General features: G+C 37.5%; 1 protein-coding gene across 5 annotated transcripts in view; it reads left to right on the forward strand.

The window, feature by feature from the left end:
• The window catches only part of KDM5A (lysine demethylase 5A), a 50947-nt gene that overhangs the window by 7704 nt on the left and 28992 nt on the right, over nucleotides 1-14251 (forward strand). For all 5 annotated transcript variants that reach the window (XM_053942133.1, XM_053942132.1, XM_053942134.1 and 2 more), the window contains 5 exons: nucleotides 4414-4519; nucleotides 5082-5170; nucleotides 8567-8725; nucleotides 11583-11702; nucleotides 12848-13006. In XM_053942133.1, coding sequence (XP_053798108.1) covers nucleotides 4414-4519; nucleotides 5082-5170; nucleotides 8567-8725; nucleotides 11583-11702; nucleotides 12848-13006 — 633 coding nt within the window. The remainder of the gene's footprint in view (nucleotides 1-4413; nucleotides 4520-5081; nucleotides 5171-8566; nucleotides 8726-11582; nucleotides 11703-12847; nucleotides 13007-14251) is intronic.

Below are 14251 nucleotides of genomic sequence, written 5' to 3' on the forward strand. Positions count from 1 at the left end.
CAGCATCCTGAAGCTTTTCACATGAAGTCTGGTGGCTCCCTGCTGGCTCATCAGCAGAGTGTGGGCGAAAGCTGGATTTATATGCAACCAACTTCCTACTTGCTTCATTCTATTCTAGACTTAGCTCCAGCACCATAAGTTTTTTTTCAAATGCTCTTTAACTGCTTTTATTTCTACAATGCACCTTTCTTGTCTTCGAGGTATTTGAGTATCCTTTATAATTTTTTTGCCTTCTTCTCTGATGACTTAGACTGAATTGTCTTTCTTAGTGTGTTTTCTCAGCTTGCTAAAGCTGACTTGAAGTTATTTATCATAGCCATATAGCAGTGCATCACACAAGCAGTCCCTGGCTTGTTGATCTTCCCAGATCTCTCAAACAAAGTAGTGGTAGTGAGCTATCCAGAAAATCTGAAAGTGCTGCAGGAACTTCATCAGTCGTTTGCTATGTGGAATTCTTCTTTGGATTTGAATGAATCTTATGGCAAAATGCCAGTATGTCCTTTTTCTTGCACATGGAGTAAAAGTGTGACTGTTTTATTAAGGTCCTGTGGGATCTTTTTTCCTGCTGATTTCAGTAGACTAATGGTACTTGTCATTTCTCCATATTGGAAAGATAATTCTTCGGTGAGCCTGACACTGTAAAGCTGTCTCACTTTGCTTGAAGTGTCTGCAATTCAGAAATAAGAGATAATTTTATATAGATAATCTGCAAAAACTATATATCTTTAAATGCCTTTTATTGGGCTTGTAGCCAAGTTATCTTTTAAGCATTACAGTTATTAAAATGGCTGAAATGAGTTCTTGAACACAGGAAAAACGCATCCTGCTTGCACAGACAGGAGAAGTAGGTTTTGGCTGTGTTGTGGAAGCTGTGTATAACTATCTTAAGTCATCCCTGGAGCAGCATTTAGAGACAGATTTTTTCCTCAGTAGTCAGAAATGGTAGCAGTGTAAATAAATATCTGGGAACATGGAGACATTGTTCCAGATTCCAGTGCACCTTTTTATTGTAGACAGGACTCTGTTTATTGCCTGAAATGAATACCTGGAATTGGACCAGAGGTTGTCTAAACAATCTTTAGAGAGCCAGTAATATGCAAGTAGTGTAAAAACCTACTAAATAAATGTCATTCTGCTCTAGCTGAAACATCTGAGTGATTTGTGTGTAGTGTGCCAAGTAGTCCAGTGCCTGGTTAGTGAGTGTGGATAATTCCACAGACCTATGCAGATCCTTAGATCTTTTCCAAGTGCTAGAAGTAGTTTCCCAAGATCCTCTGCATCTTCTTGCAGATAACCTACCTTAAAATGGGCAATTAATAAGAAAGTATAAATATAATATTCAGAAATTACTGAAATAGAGAAACATCCTCAGCAGTAGAAGGGGGTGAGAGACTTCGAAAAAACAAATTTCGGGATTTTTCGAGAATGTGAAAAATTACAGAAATTAGGGAATGGGTGTCTTCCTTTGTGAAGCATAGCTTAAGAATCTTTGGATATTGTAATCAAATGTCAGTTGAAAACGTTGTCTCCAAATAGGAAGGGAATAATTAGATGGTGAGTGATAATATACAGAAAATAAACTTAATGCTTTATTCTCTCTTTTCTGTGAAGAAAGCTGTCACAAATAAAAGCTGGAGAAAGGCAGCTGATTTCCTAAAAACTTGTAAAGAAAATTACAATAAAAAGTAAATTAATTGAGATTAGGAAAAGAGAATATCCTTAAGGAAAGCTCAAATTTAGGAGAATACTTTCTTAGAAAAGGGTAGTGGTATCTTCATGGATGATCTGTTAGGGTGTATTTTAGCTGACAAGGGATTTGTCTAATGAGGCTATGTCATGGTGATTTCTGGTAAAGAATTGCAGTACTGGAACAAAAGTGCTGTCTTCTCAAAGGATATTAAATTAATGTCCAGAGAATTTTCTTAAAAACAATTCTAAGTAATATATCTGCTTTTAGGTTTCTTTATGATTACAGAATGACACAATAAAATAAGCTTCAGATTTTTTTTGCTTGAAAGATTACTTTCCATGTCAGTAACTATGAAACAAAATAGTGAAACAAAAGAACTCTGGGAGATGCTGACAAATGCCCCAGACATGTAAATATTTTGGGTACAGGTTGTTATCATTGTAGTCTTGTGCATTGGGGGTGGAGGAGTGGGGTTGCAAATGTTTCAGAATTGATGAGGGATGAGACAAGAGAATAGTGAGTGAATCTAGTGTAACTGGATTGTGTTAATGGGCTTGGCCCATAGACAAGAAAAGCCCTTGGGTTGTAGTTTATGTTGAGAAGGTAAGACACAGTCTGTATCCTTCAGGACAAAGTGGAAATAAGAGCAGAATCACAGTTTAATCAAGTTCATTTCACTTGCATAGAGAAAACATAATGCAAAAGTGAGCTGGAGTTTTGTGTTGTTAGCAGTGAGAGAGTGGCAAGGAATGCACGATTGCTGCTGCTTCCATGCACTCACAGTTGTGAGTTTGGCTTTTTTTACAGTCTTAAAGGACACAGCAGAAAAATGCTTAGTGGGGCTTCTGAATGCTTTTGGTATTTACACCTTTAAGTATCAATATCCAGTCAGTGTTTGTGAGGTTACATAGGAATCTGATTTTTAAAAACCATTCATCTTCCAATATGCACACTGTTCTTTTTCAAAACTCTGTAGCTCTTTCCACCTGAGCATGAATGGATTTCATCCACTAAGGTTTAGTGGTATTCAAGTAAATCTGAGCCAAGGAGTTTTGAAAATATATTTAGGTAATGTATTTTTAAACTAAGCTGTAAAACTTTCTTGCTGCGTGTTAATGATTTGCTTTTATTAAATACGATAATAAAATTATTTCTCATATCTCATTGAGAAAACTATCTTTGGTCACAATAGTAGGAGAAGTTGAGGAGGTTGTTGTTGAAATGGTGTCTGTGCTGAAATATATGGATTGATTCTGTCAGATTCTATTAGTTGAGAGAATGGTTGAGCTGTTAATGAATTTCAAATGGAAAATGAGGGACTAGGAGGTCTCTGGTGTATTTCCTTATGGCTTGTTAGCCAAAAAGTGAGGAATTGGTGAGGAAAAATCTGCATGGTTGCATGGTGGGCTTACAAAGTTGGTCACATATAAAGTGCAGATAATTTAATAGCAACATATAAATGTTCAAAATTAGAATATCAGCAGTAATTAGGTTGGAAAGATGCCTGTTAGCATAATGCATACCCAGTTCCGTGGGAACAGGGACTGTAAATATCACTAAAAATTCCTTAGAGTAATAATGCATAGGAAACTATATCTTCAAATGTTTTCTGGAAGCAAGAAAAACAACTGATTAAGGCAGAAGAAAATTTTTCTATGTTTATTGCCAGTGTATTAGAACTTATGTTAAACACCATTTTAGAAGATATTTTTTCATTTTTTTTTAATAATTGATTAAAGACTTTGAAGGCATGTCACCCCAAGGGACTTGCATGAGATGTCAGGCCATAACTTTGAAAAATAACAGATGAAGTGTCATCAGGAAGCTAGCTGAAGAATAACTTCTTTAAAATTACATGCCCTTCAAAATTGATAGTCTTGCTGAGATCTTTTAAGATCAGTGAATTTCAGGAGGAAGTTTTTGAACAGTGAGAATTTAGTGGCCTTCTATACCACATCAGAGAGATTTTTCAAAGTATAAGCAAGCAGCATAAAGAAAAATGCCAAGGTAATTGTGTTGCAGATAAAAGCAGAATTTTTTCTTCTTTTTCTTCTTCTTCTTGTTAGATTAGTGGCAGTGATGTGAGAAAATGAGGTAGGTCAGTAATGGGAAACAGGAAGAAGTTCATTAGAGCAGAACACTTCAGGAAACATCGCTGCCAGGGGCTGGGAGCTGTCACCAAATGGGTCTTTTTACTTCTGATTTTGAGCTTGCAACATGAGTAGCTGTGATCTGAATTGTACTCACAACATTTCATCACAAATAAGCCCAGAAGCAGCCAAGCTTAAGGAAGTTGGTTGGAACTCATTAGTGTCGTGTGGATGTATCTACTCAAGGAAGCAGATAAGGAAATCCTGTTCGAAACTGCATTAAAATCCAGGCACTTGACTGAATCATAGTGATTTTGGAAAAAGTTGCTCTGGCAGCCTTACTATTTTTTGCAAAATGTCAAACCTAGTTCTTTCATTTGGTGTAGCGGTCACTTCTTGTAGTTGATTTGGAATATTACATGGGAAATAATTTGGAAATTTGGGACAAAAATTCTTTCTCTTACCCCATTTGCATATGTTCATTGCCTTTAGGAACAGAAAATGGTATCTTTTCAGGCCTGCTTCTTTTGATGAGCACATATTCTGGGAGAGTGGAATAGAAACAAATTGTGAAGAAACCTGGAGGGGAAATATTGGTGGTTTGTGCTGATGTGGTCTTGTTTTTATTTTTAGGCAGAGGCAGGAGAAATGAGTAGAAACACTGAACTAAAGAAGCTGCAGATCTTTGGAGCTGGACCCAAGATGATGGGACTGGCATTGGGAGCAAAGGATAAAGAGGGTAATTAAATCTTGGGCTCTTAGCTTTCTGTGAGTTCTTTGCTTTCAGTGAGACTGATAAATCTTCCTGAATGTCTCTAGAGACAGTATTAAGAAGAAGGCAAATCAAAACTGGAAAAAGGAAGCTGAGTATTCTAAGGTTTCATTCATGAGAGATTTACAGAGTGCTTCATACAACTTGGCAGAGTTTCAGCTCTTTATGTATTAGATAGTAACAATAGCAATTAAGAAGCCATTCCATGAACTGAGTGACTGAAAGGGGGAGCAGGATTTAAAAGTACTGAAACTGATCCTGCCAGCAAAGCGCACAACTTAGGTGTCTAATTCACTGTTTTTCATGAGGCCACTGGGATCACCTGTGAGGATAAACAAAAGATGTTTTTCCTAATCCCTGTTGATTTTAGATTGGCCAGATCTAACATGCCATTTTTGCTTTCTTTGGACTGTTAAGTAGTTTCTGATCTGAAAGGCAGGGTGCCAGGCTGTGTGTGTGTGTGGTGTTTTTACAAGTTAAGTCTATCTTGATGTCACATTAATAGCCTTTAACTTCATTTTACTTCAAGATGAGGTGACGCGAAGGCGCAAGGGAAGCAGATCAGAAGCATTTGGAATGCAGATGAGGCAGCGCAAAGGAACTCTTTCTGTCAACTTCGTAAGTTTGATGCCTTTGCTGTGACTTCTGATAGAAAGGACTTGGTTGATTTACTAAGATTTTTCTTTTTCCTCTAAAAGAACCCCCACCCCTCCAAACAGATGAATGAATGCATGCTGCAGCAGATGATAATGTAATGGGAAGAAAGAACAGTGTTTTGAAAAACAATCTGTGCTCAAGGCTTTTGTTTTCATCTTTTGGACAGGAAAGCTGTTGCAGCGTGAAGCTTTTTGCTGATCATACTCTCTACATGCTTGAATGCATTCAATAGTTCAGTTTGTGTTAGAGTCCCCTTAGTAGAACAACTGTAATACTCCTTTTCCTTAGAAGAGCTTCTGAGGTGCTCCACTACTTCAGGAGTTTGTTCTTAGCAATTCCACATCTTGTGTCTTCTCTGTTTCGAATTTGAATAGGAAAAATAAAGCATTTAGTTCTCTGATGTTTGTCCGTGGAAAAGCAATGTACAGTTGTTCTTAATGCCTTTCATAGAATGTGACTTCCCACTTTTAAAGTGTCATAACTTAACGTGTGTGTGCAGCCATGAATGAAGATCTGTACTTTTATTGTCTAAAGAATTAGACTCTACACTTAGAATTCAGCTGTTCCTTTTTTTTTTCCTCTTAGTGAATTCTTTTCTTTCTCTAGTGAATTCTCTTAGCCTGAGAACACTTACAGAAGCTTATCTTAAATTTCAACCGTGGAAGACCAAGGCAACCTAAAGACTCTAGTAATCACATTTTTATATGGGGTGGAAAAAGTGGGAGAATTTGGATATTTAAAAACCAGATCACTGTGCCACTGCAGATCAGTTAGGATTTGTGTGATTTGAATTTTTTCAGTTGTGCTGCTACTTCTGAGTATATGGTTTTCCTAGGCCATGTAAATTTGGTAATTTTAACTATGCTTTAATTTTAAAATACTTTGTCTAGTCTCTTGGGGTTTTTTTATGGAGCACTATCATTTACTTACTCTTTTCATTTAACCTGTATTTATAAGAGAAAATGAAAATGCTGTTACAACAGAACTGTTGTTTTGAAACTGTATTGCTGTAACTAATATTTTCAAATTCTGTGACTTAGTACTATTTGGTTCCACACTTTTTTTTAATACTTGGATAAGGAAAGCAGTCCTAAATGCACTGGTGATGCATTTACCTCTTATAACACTGGGCTGAAAAATACTGTGGTGCAGTTTTGTGTGTATTTCTCCATCATTTATTTATCTTTTTTTAAAGTGCTAACTATGGAATTGATTTCATTTGATGAATTGTTGCAGTAAGGTAGAAAAATCATAAGGAAGGGCTTCATAAAATCAAGCCTGCTCTCCTGGAATCGGTTCCTGGCCTTGTCAGAGCTAGCATTTTGCAAGTTCCTATGTGAAAGCAATCCTGTTATGAGCAATTTGTTAACATAATAGTCTGTTCCTGGGTAAAAAAATAACCTGCTCCTACAAAACTGTTTTTGCACCGTTAGATAGAAAAATGAAAATTATCTTTCACAAACAACTGTTCCTGCACGTAGACACCGAGAGTTTGAGTGACCAATCAATACAGAATAACAACTTGCTACTAACCAATAAAAGTAATTGGCAAGAAAGCTACTAACCCATTGGAGTCCCACATGAGGTCTGTAAAACTGTATAAAAACGAGTTATGTGAATAAAGAATGGCCTTTTTCCACCAGGAAGAAAATGGAGTCCCATGTGATTTACTCCCATAGTGAATACTAACTGGGAGATAAAATACACCTTTTTATCTCTACCTCTCTCCCTGATGCATATAATTTTATATCATCATAGTCTTACATTGTTTTGTTGCATGGCTAGCAGGATTTTTCGTGGTTATTGCATAATCACAGGTCTGCTTGTTGTGAATATCTATTTCAGTGCAGCTTTTGTATTTGCCACATCATCACATATGCTAATATGGAGGTTGCATATGTTAATTGGAATTTAGAGAGAAGAAGATATTACCAGTGAGAGGTAGCTAGTGAGGACCACAGAAAACTTAGGATTGCCATTTTCATGCTTTGCTAAGTTTTGGGAAGAGAATATGAAAGTTCTTGCTGAGGTACCCTCCCTCCCTTCTATGTACTTGAAACAAAAGCAGCTGGTTTTCTTGCTTTAGACAATGTTCCATGAGGGTGAGTGCATGGATTTTTTTTTTAAAGGGGAAAATGATATGCCTCTGAGTAGAGCTGCATTATTTTTAAAAATAGTTTCTTAAGAAACCTGAGCAGTCTCCTTAAGAAGTATATTACTGCATAGCTAGGAGGTTGCATACTTAACTAGGCCACTGTAACTCGAGCTGGGTTTGTCATTAACTATTTAATCCACCTGAGCCTAATCAGCTAAAATGCACATGTTTTTGTGACATCTTGATTAAATTAACAGACCCCACCAAACGCAGCCCCACCTCTTCTGGTGTTATTTTGAGCTGTGTGAAGGAAACACACACAGCCTGAATTGTCAGGGGCTGGTGGGAGTAGTAGCAGAATTTGGAGTAGGTATCATTCATGAAGTTCATGCTGTTAGTAAAAATATATACAAAAGGTAATTTTTTTAGCAAGGATTATGTAATAACCAGGGTTATTTTCATTTAGTTTGTTACAGTTCTTCAGTATTATATTAAATGTTTCTATTAATTAAAGTTCTTTGCACTCTACAGGAAGCTAGAGCAAAGAAAATTTGAAAACTTCATATGGTTTTCTCTCTGGCCCCAGAGAATGTCTCCCAGTCAGTGTTGTTCTTGTTGAGAGATTACATTGAACAACTTCCAAAAACTGTTTTCTGTTTTATTTGGATTAATACTTCTCTCTTATCATTCAGAGTTTTTATTCTTTGCTTTGGAAAAAATGAGAAAGAAGTTGGTACTTTTACATGTGGTTTCCTTTGCTTCCTTGTGAATTTTTAGATTGAAATCTGTAGGTTTGTGATCTTATGATCTCATTTTCATTGCAAAGATACCGCTGTACTGTTGCAAGTGATGATGTGTGAATTTCTGAAATACCTTTTTGAGATTTTCCTTAGCCATGCAGTCTTTGTAGAGATACAGTTTAAATTGTTTTCCATGATAAGAGGGCTGAAGAGAGGGAGTTCTAAAAACTGTTACTTAGTCTTTTGCCTTCGAATAACGTGAGTGAGATGCTGCTTGAGTTAGATAGCAAAAGACAGTCCAGCTGAACCGGATAGTTATTTTGCAGCACCCAAAGTCCTCCTGCCCCCACATGGTGCTGCTTTGGGAATGAAACAGAAACCATCATTATCAATACTTCTCAAAAACTAGGGTTGATGCTCATATATTGGACTTCAGGATATCATCCTTTGTTCCTTAGTTTAAGTAAGGCAGGCTCTGGATGAGAAACTTCATGTAACTTTTTTTTTTTTTTTTTCCTACAGGTTGATCTCTATGTTTGCTTATTTTGTGGTAGAGGAAATAATGAGGATAAACTGCTACTGTGTGATGGATGTGACGACAGCTATCACACTTTCTGCTTGATTCCTCCTCTTCCTGATGTACCCAAGGGTGACTGGAGGTGTCCAAAGTGCGTTGCTGAGGTATAGTTCAAGAACTACTGAAGCTTTGTATGTGTACTTGTGTACCTGGAAAGATCAGAAGAAGAGCAGTTCAGCAATCCATCCATGTAGAATGAATGGTTTGTTTTGGAATATTGCCAAGATGAGCCTTGAATTTTGGTTGATGAGCCATAAGGCGAGAGAAACATTCCTTCTAGAGCTTGGACATAACCTTTATTTTTGATGTGGCTATGTGACAATTGAAAATTTGACCTTGGTGTATTAAGAGCTGAAACTCAATTTTATAATCTGGTAGTGTGAAATTAGGGGTGAGAACTAGGGTTATAATGGATGTTTCCACATAATGATGACATAATTTGTAAACTATGAAGTAAATAAAGTATGACATTTAGACATAACAGGGAGCTTTGATTATTGGAAAGAGATTATGGCATTGTTCAGAATGGCCTGTAGCAGAAAGTGAAAAAACTAAATTAATGTTTTGTTGTAGCTATTTTAGATTTGGTTTAGTCTAAAAATGGATCTGTTCAGGCTCTGAAAGTGGAAGCTAGGTGAATTTCATTACTCAAAAAAGAAGAGCTACCCAGTTCTGAGAGATGATTGATCAACAGATAGCAAACATCACTTGATTGGTTTGGTATTTGTCTTAAGGAAACAAATTTTGCAAGCTCAGAAAGTTGGTAGATGTAGGATTCAGAGGAAGAAGCTTACCATTTATAACTCTGTAATTACAGGACTGGCTTTCACTCTTGAGGCTGTGTTGTTTCCAAAAGGAGCAGTTGTGCACACACGTTTATAGGCCCACTTCCCCCCCGTGCCCTTCTGCAGTGTTGGCTGCTGCTGGTTCCTTTATGGTGGTGTTTGGAGAGTTGTGCAGCCACATGGCCTGGATCAGCTCACTGCTCTAACCATTCACTGAGAGAGGAGGTTGTCAGATGAACCCAGGCAAATGCTGCTTAAGGAAAGGTGGAAATTCCACCTTTCTACAGCTACAGGCAAGGGAAGAGATGAACCGTTCCCTTTGGGCTGCTGCTCAGAGAGTGGATTAACCTACTTCTTTATTTTCTCTTAAGATAGAGCAATAATGAATATTAGCAAACTGCAGCAATCTAATATGGAGTTAATTTAGAGACTATGGTAGTAAATAGAGTGGCTGCAACAGTTCAAGAATGTGAAAACGCAAGAAATTTCATTATTGATAGTAAAAACAGGAATAGATTGTTACTGAAGAAAAACATGCAGGCAGGGACAAACCCTGGAAAGATAAGGTGTCAAGTAATTTTTTACTAGCAAATGATACAGAAAATATTTAAAAAGTTTTGGAAAGGCACTGGAAGTAAGAGGTAGGAGAAAACACATTACTATAATTTGTTCTGGAGAGTAAACAAGTAAGAGCAATAAGATGTTTGGAGTATTCACTAGTAGTTTTTGCCTTAGTTTTTACTTCAGATGTTAATTGTGCACAGATCCTTAATGTAATTTTACAGTAGGGTACTGGAACAGAAGGTGGGGAGAATAGGGGAAGGGCTCTTCATATGTATTTAAGTCAACATTGTTTGACAGTGTTTGCAGATGTTGTAGATTCTCTGTCGCAGGCTCCATTTAAGAATGTCCCGATTGCAAGACAAGATGTAATCCATTTGCCATCTGTATGGCAGTTGTCTTGTGTTAAGTGGGCAGTTTTCCTTATCTCTTTCACAACCAATTCTCCCTCTGAGGAGACATCTGCTGATAATGGGCTACTGAATGTCACTGCATGACTGATAAGAACTTTAACATCCCATTGTGAGATGCTCCGCCCAGAGGGAGGAGCCAAACATTCCTACCTGGATATAATCTGAGTTTTTGGGACACCAGACTCAGGCTTTTCTGCTGGATTTCCAGGAGGACTGCAGCCATTCCAATTTGGATAGCTACCAACACCCTGACCAAAAAGGGTGTCAGGTTGTATTCTGACTCGGTCAGTGGTTTTTCTTTTGTATTATTGCATGTATTTTGTTTTATTTTTCACTTTTTCCTAATAAATTATATTTTTGACTTGGAGGCTCTCACTGGTTTTGTTTTCAAACCAGAACAAAGAACCACTTTGATACATATTGTGAATAGTCTAAGGATAGTTCCTATTGAAAAAAAAAACAAACAAAAAAAAACTACTGATGAATTCCTTTCCAGTCCTGTTTCTTTGATTGAAAAGCTGACTATCAGATATTTTTGCATCATCTTTATGTTCCAGTATGTCTTGTATATATAAACATGGTGTCAGTTCCAAAGGAGCTGAGAAGGACACATTAAAAATGAGTGGGGAGAGGAGCTGAAATGTGCACCAATATTTTTTCATTTTCAGGATGGATGGGGATAGAACAAAGACTTGGAGATTTTCTGTCAGATGGGCCATGTCTGTTGTTGGCTGTGTTGCTCTGTTCTAATTTCATTTTTCCTCTTCCCTATTATATATTTTCACAGTGTCAGGTCTGTTGATGATTTGCTGACTTGATAAGGCTGAAACACTTGGGGGGTTGTTCCTGTGCAGTTATTCTGCAGGTGCTTGAATCCAGTGTGTCTACAGAAATGTCCTGTGGCTGTCTAAGCATCTTGTGCACAGTCTTGCTTTGTGGCTGGCAGCAGTAGCTGAAGAACTGTAGCTATGGACAGGAAAGCAGAAGTGTGGAGCCCTGGGGTTACAGTGTTAGATTAGCTTCTGTGCTGTTAATTCTGGTCTGTTTCCGTTGTGGTGTGACTGCCTCGGCTGGAAAAGTATCAAAACTGGTAACTTATTGTGCTGGGTAAGGACTCAGATGGACACTAGGGCTTCTTGCTAAAAATGTAACTGTGTCAGAGTCTGCTGCAGGGAAGGATATTTCTGTGTTCTGTCTCCTAGGAATGCAACAAACCCCGAGAAGCCTTTGGATTTGAACAAGCTGTCAGGGAATATACTCTCCAGAGTTTTGGTGAAATGGCTGATAACTTCAAGTCTGATTATTTCAACATGCCAGTCCATGTGAGTTTCAGCTTGTGGTGGGATTCCTTGTAAGGGGAAAAAAAAGAGGAGGTTTCAGCTGGTCTTGGATTTTTGCTAAGACATCTTAGCCTTGTTTAAAGAGGCACCATAAGCTTCAAACATGTAAACAAATTATTTAGCTTGCTGGCATCTGGTCTCATTTCAACTTCATTTCACCCTTTCCCCACAGTGGGCAGACAGCTTTATTGCTTATTAGGGTTTACTGTACTGGGCACACTCTAGTTCTTGCCCTTTTTGATAAATTGGACTAAGTATCTTGCTCATTTGGCATAGGGGCCCTTTTCCTGCCCTTCCTATGCCTTTGTCTTGGTTTAGTTTGTCCAGAGGATAAATGTTTGTTTTCCTTCCTTTTATAGTATTTTCTTGTAGACAAGTCAATATACTAAATCTGTCTGATAATCACAGTGGTGGTTTTTGTTTTGTTTTGTTTTTTTTTTTTTTTTTTTTTTTTTTTTTTTTTTTTTTTTTTTTTTTTTTTTTTTTTGTTACGCATCATAGCAGCATTTTTCAAACTAGAATTTCTGCTTTGGCGCAGTTCCACTGTCCTGTGGACTGCATGCAGCACCAAGGTCTTCCTCCTCTGATGGTTCTTTGGTAATTTATGGACATTCTTGCTAAAGTCTCTTTCTTTTAAGGACTCCAATTTATGAGGCAACTTTGGGATGTCGAACAAAGCTTATTTTCATGTATTCTTATTTTATGTATTCATAAATGAATACATGTAAGAGTAATGATGAGTTATATGAAGATAAAACTCCTGAACACAGTTTTATATCTGAATTTCCTTACTGTTGTCCAGAAATCCTGGTCATTATCCTCTGAAATAGTTTGGAATTTGCATGCTGGTTTGTTCTCTTTGCTGCTTGATTTCTATTGGCTGTCTCCTCTTCCCCCTGTGTTTTACTGTGTGTCTGGTGATTCCATCTTCTTTTGTTTATTCCTTCTCTCTGAAACATTCCAGCCACTATCGAGGAATACAGACCAAAACTATGACTTTGAAGAGATGGAGGGGAGAGGGGGAGTGACCTTGGTGTCTGAAAATTCATGGGGAGTTAATAACGATTTATTGCTTGAATGATAATTTTTGTTATCTGCACATACCATAACCTCTCTTCTGCTTTCAGATGGTTCCCACTGAGCTGGTAGAAAAAGAATTCTGGCGATTAGTGAGCAGCATAGAAGAAGATGTTATTGTGGAATATGGGGCTGATATCTCATCCAAGGACTTTGGGAGTGGCTTCCCAGTGAAGGATGGCCGACGAAAGCTGATGCCAGAGGAGGAGGTGAGGAACAGGATATGCAAACTGACCCCATTCTTTGCTCTGCGTAAGATTTCACATTAAGACTTTACGTCAGAAATCAGTGTGGATATTTTCATGAAGAAATTGTTTCAGGCTTTTGCATGTACTTAGCATTCCTTTTGAGCAGGGCATTAATCTGATATTTGAGGTTGTTTTACAGATCTGCTTGCTGATAACTAAGGTCTGTTTCATTATTTAAGTCACACCTGTTTTCTGTCACTTAGCAGGCAGAGATGTGCAAGTTGTTGCAGTTTGTTCTGAGTATGAGGAGACTCTTTAATAATATTTTTTCTTTCTTCTTCCAAACCTTTTCATTATAGAGTTAGGTACAGAAACATAATTCTGTCCTCCTTAGGATGTTCTTAATGGGTGAAACAAACTAATTGGGTTTAGCTTGCTTCTCTGTGCGTACTGTAATAATGTAGATACAGTGTTCAATTATAAAAAAATCTATAAAGATATCTGGTAAGTGTATTACCTATTTTCCCTCAGACCTTACTGTAGCAAAGCAATTTTCTTGCTGCTTGTATGCTTAAATTCAGACATAGTAAAGGTGTGTTTTTCTGATTACACAACCCCACATCCATTTATACTGCTCACTGGAAGAGGTAATCCTGTTCACTGTCATCTTCCACCTCTTCCTGCACCTTCCTGTGTGTACTTTTGTTGGCTGTGCTGTGGTTGTGTAGCTGCTTAGTGGGTCAGCACTGATACTTCTATTTGTATGAAGGTAGTCACTTTAAAAATTTCTCAACCAGATCATTTAAGTCTTCTGACTCACTGCAATGTCTTTATAGCGTCAGAGGAAACAGCAGCAATGTTTGGCTGAGCTGAGGATCTGACCAGTTCTTTCAGCAGCTGTAGGATACATCTAAAATTCCAATCAATCCATGCTTAGAGCTTTTGTGAAAGTGGAAAGTAGATTAATGCTAAAGCACAGTAGTGGGCTGTCTGGATTATAGTTTTTTGAACAAATTGTGTGTATTTGAAAGTAAAGGTGAGAGTGTGAAACAGGTGATGCTGTCCTCTCAGAAATGAGTGTGGAGGGATTTCTTCCCTTGAGAGAACTTTCTAAAGTAATCTATACAGTAGATCAGCATAAAGTGCAGCATGGTAAAATGAGTGTGTAAAAAAAAAAAACTGAAATAGTAACATGAGATTCATTGTGTTGTTTACAATTTTAAATTGTCCTTTATTACTGAAGACTTCTATCTTAAGTTCTTCTGC

The sequence above is a fragment of the Vidua chalybeata genome, chromosome 5 (assembly GCF_026979565.1).
Source record: "Vidua chalybeata isolate OUT-0048 chromosome 5, bVidCha1 merged haplotype, whole genome shotgun sequence".
NCBI lineage: Eukaryota > Metazoa > Chordata > Aves > Passeriformes > Viduidae > Vidua > Vidua chalybeata.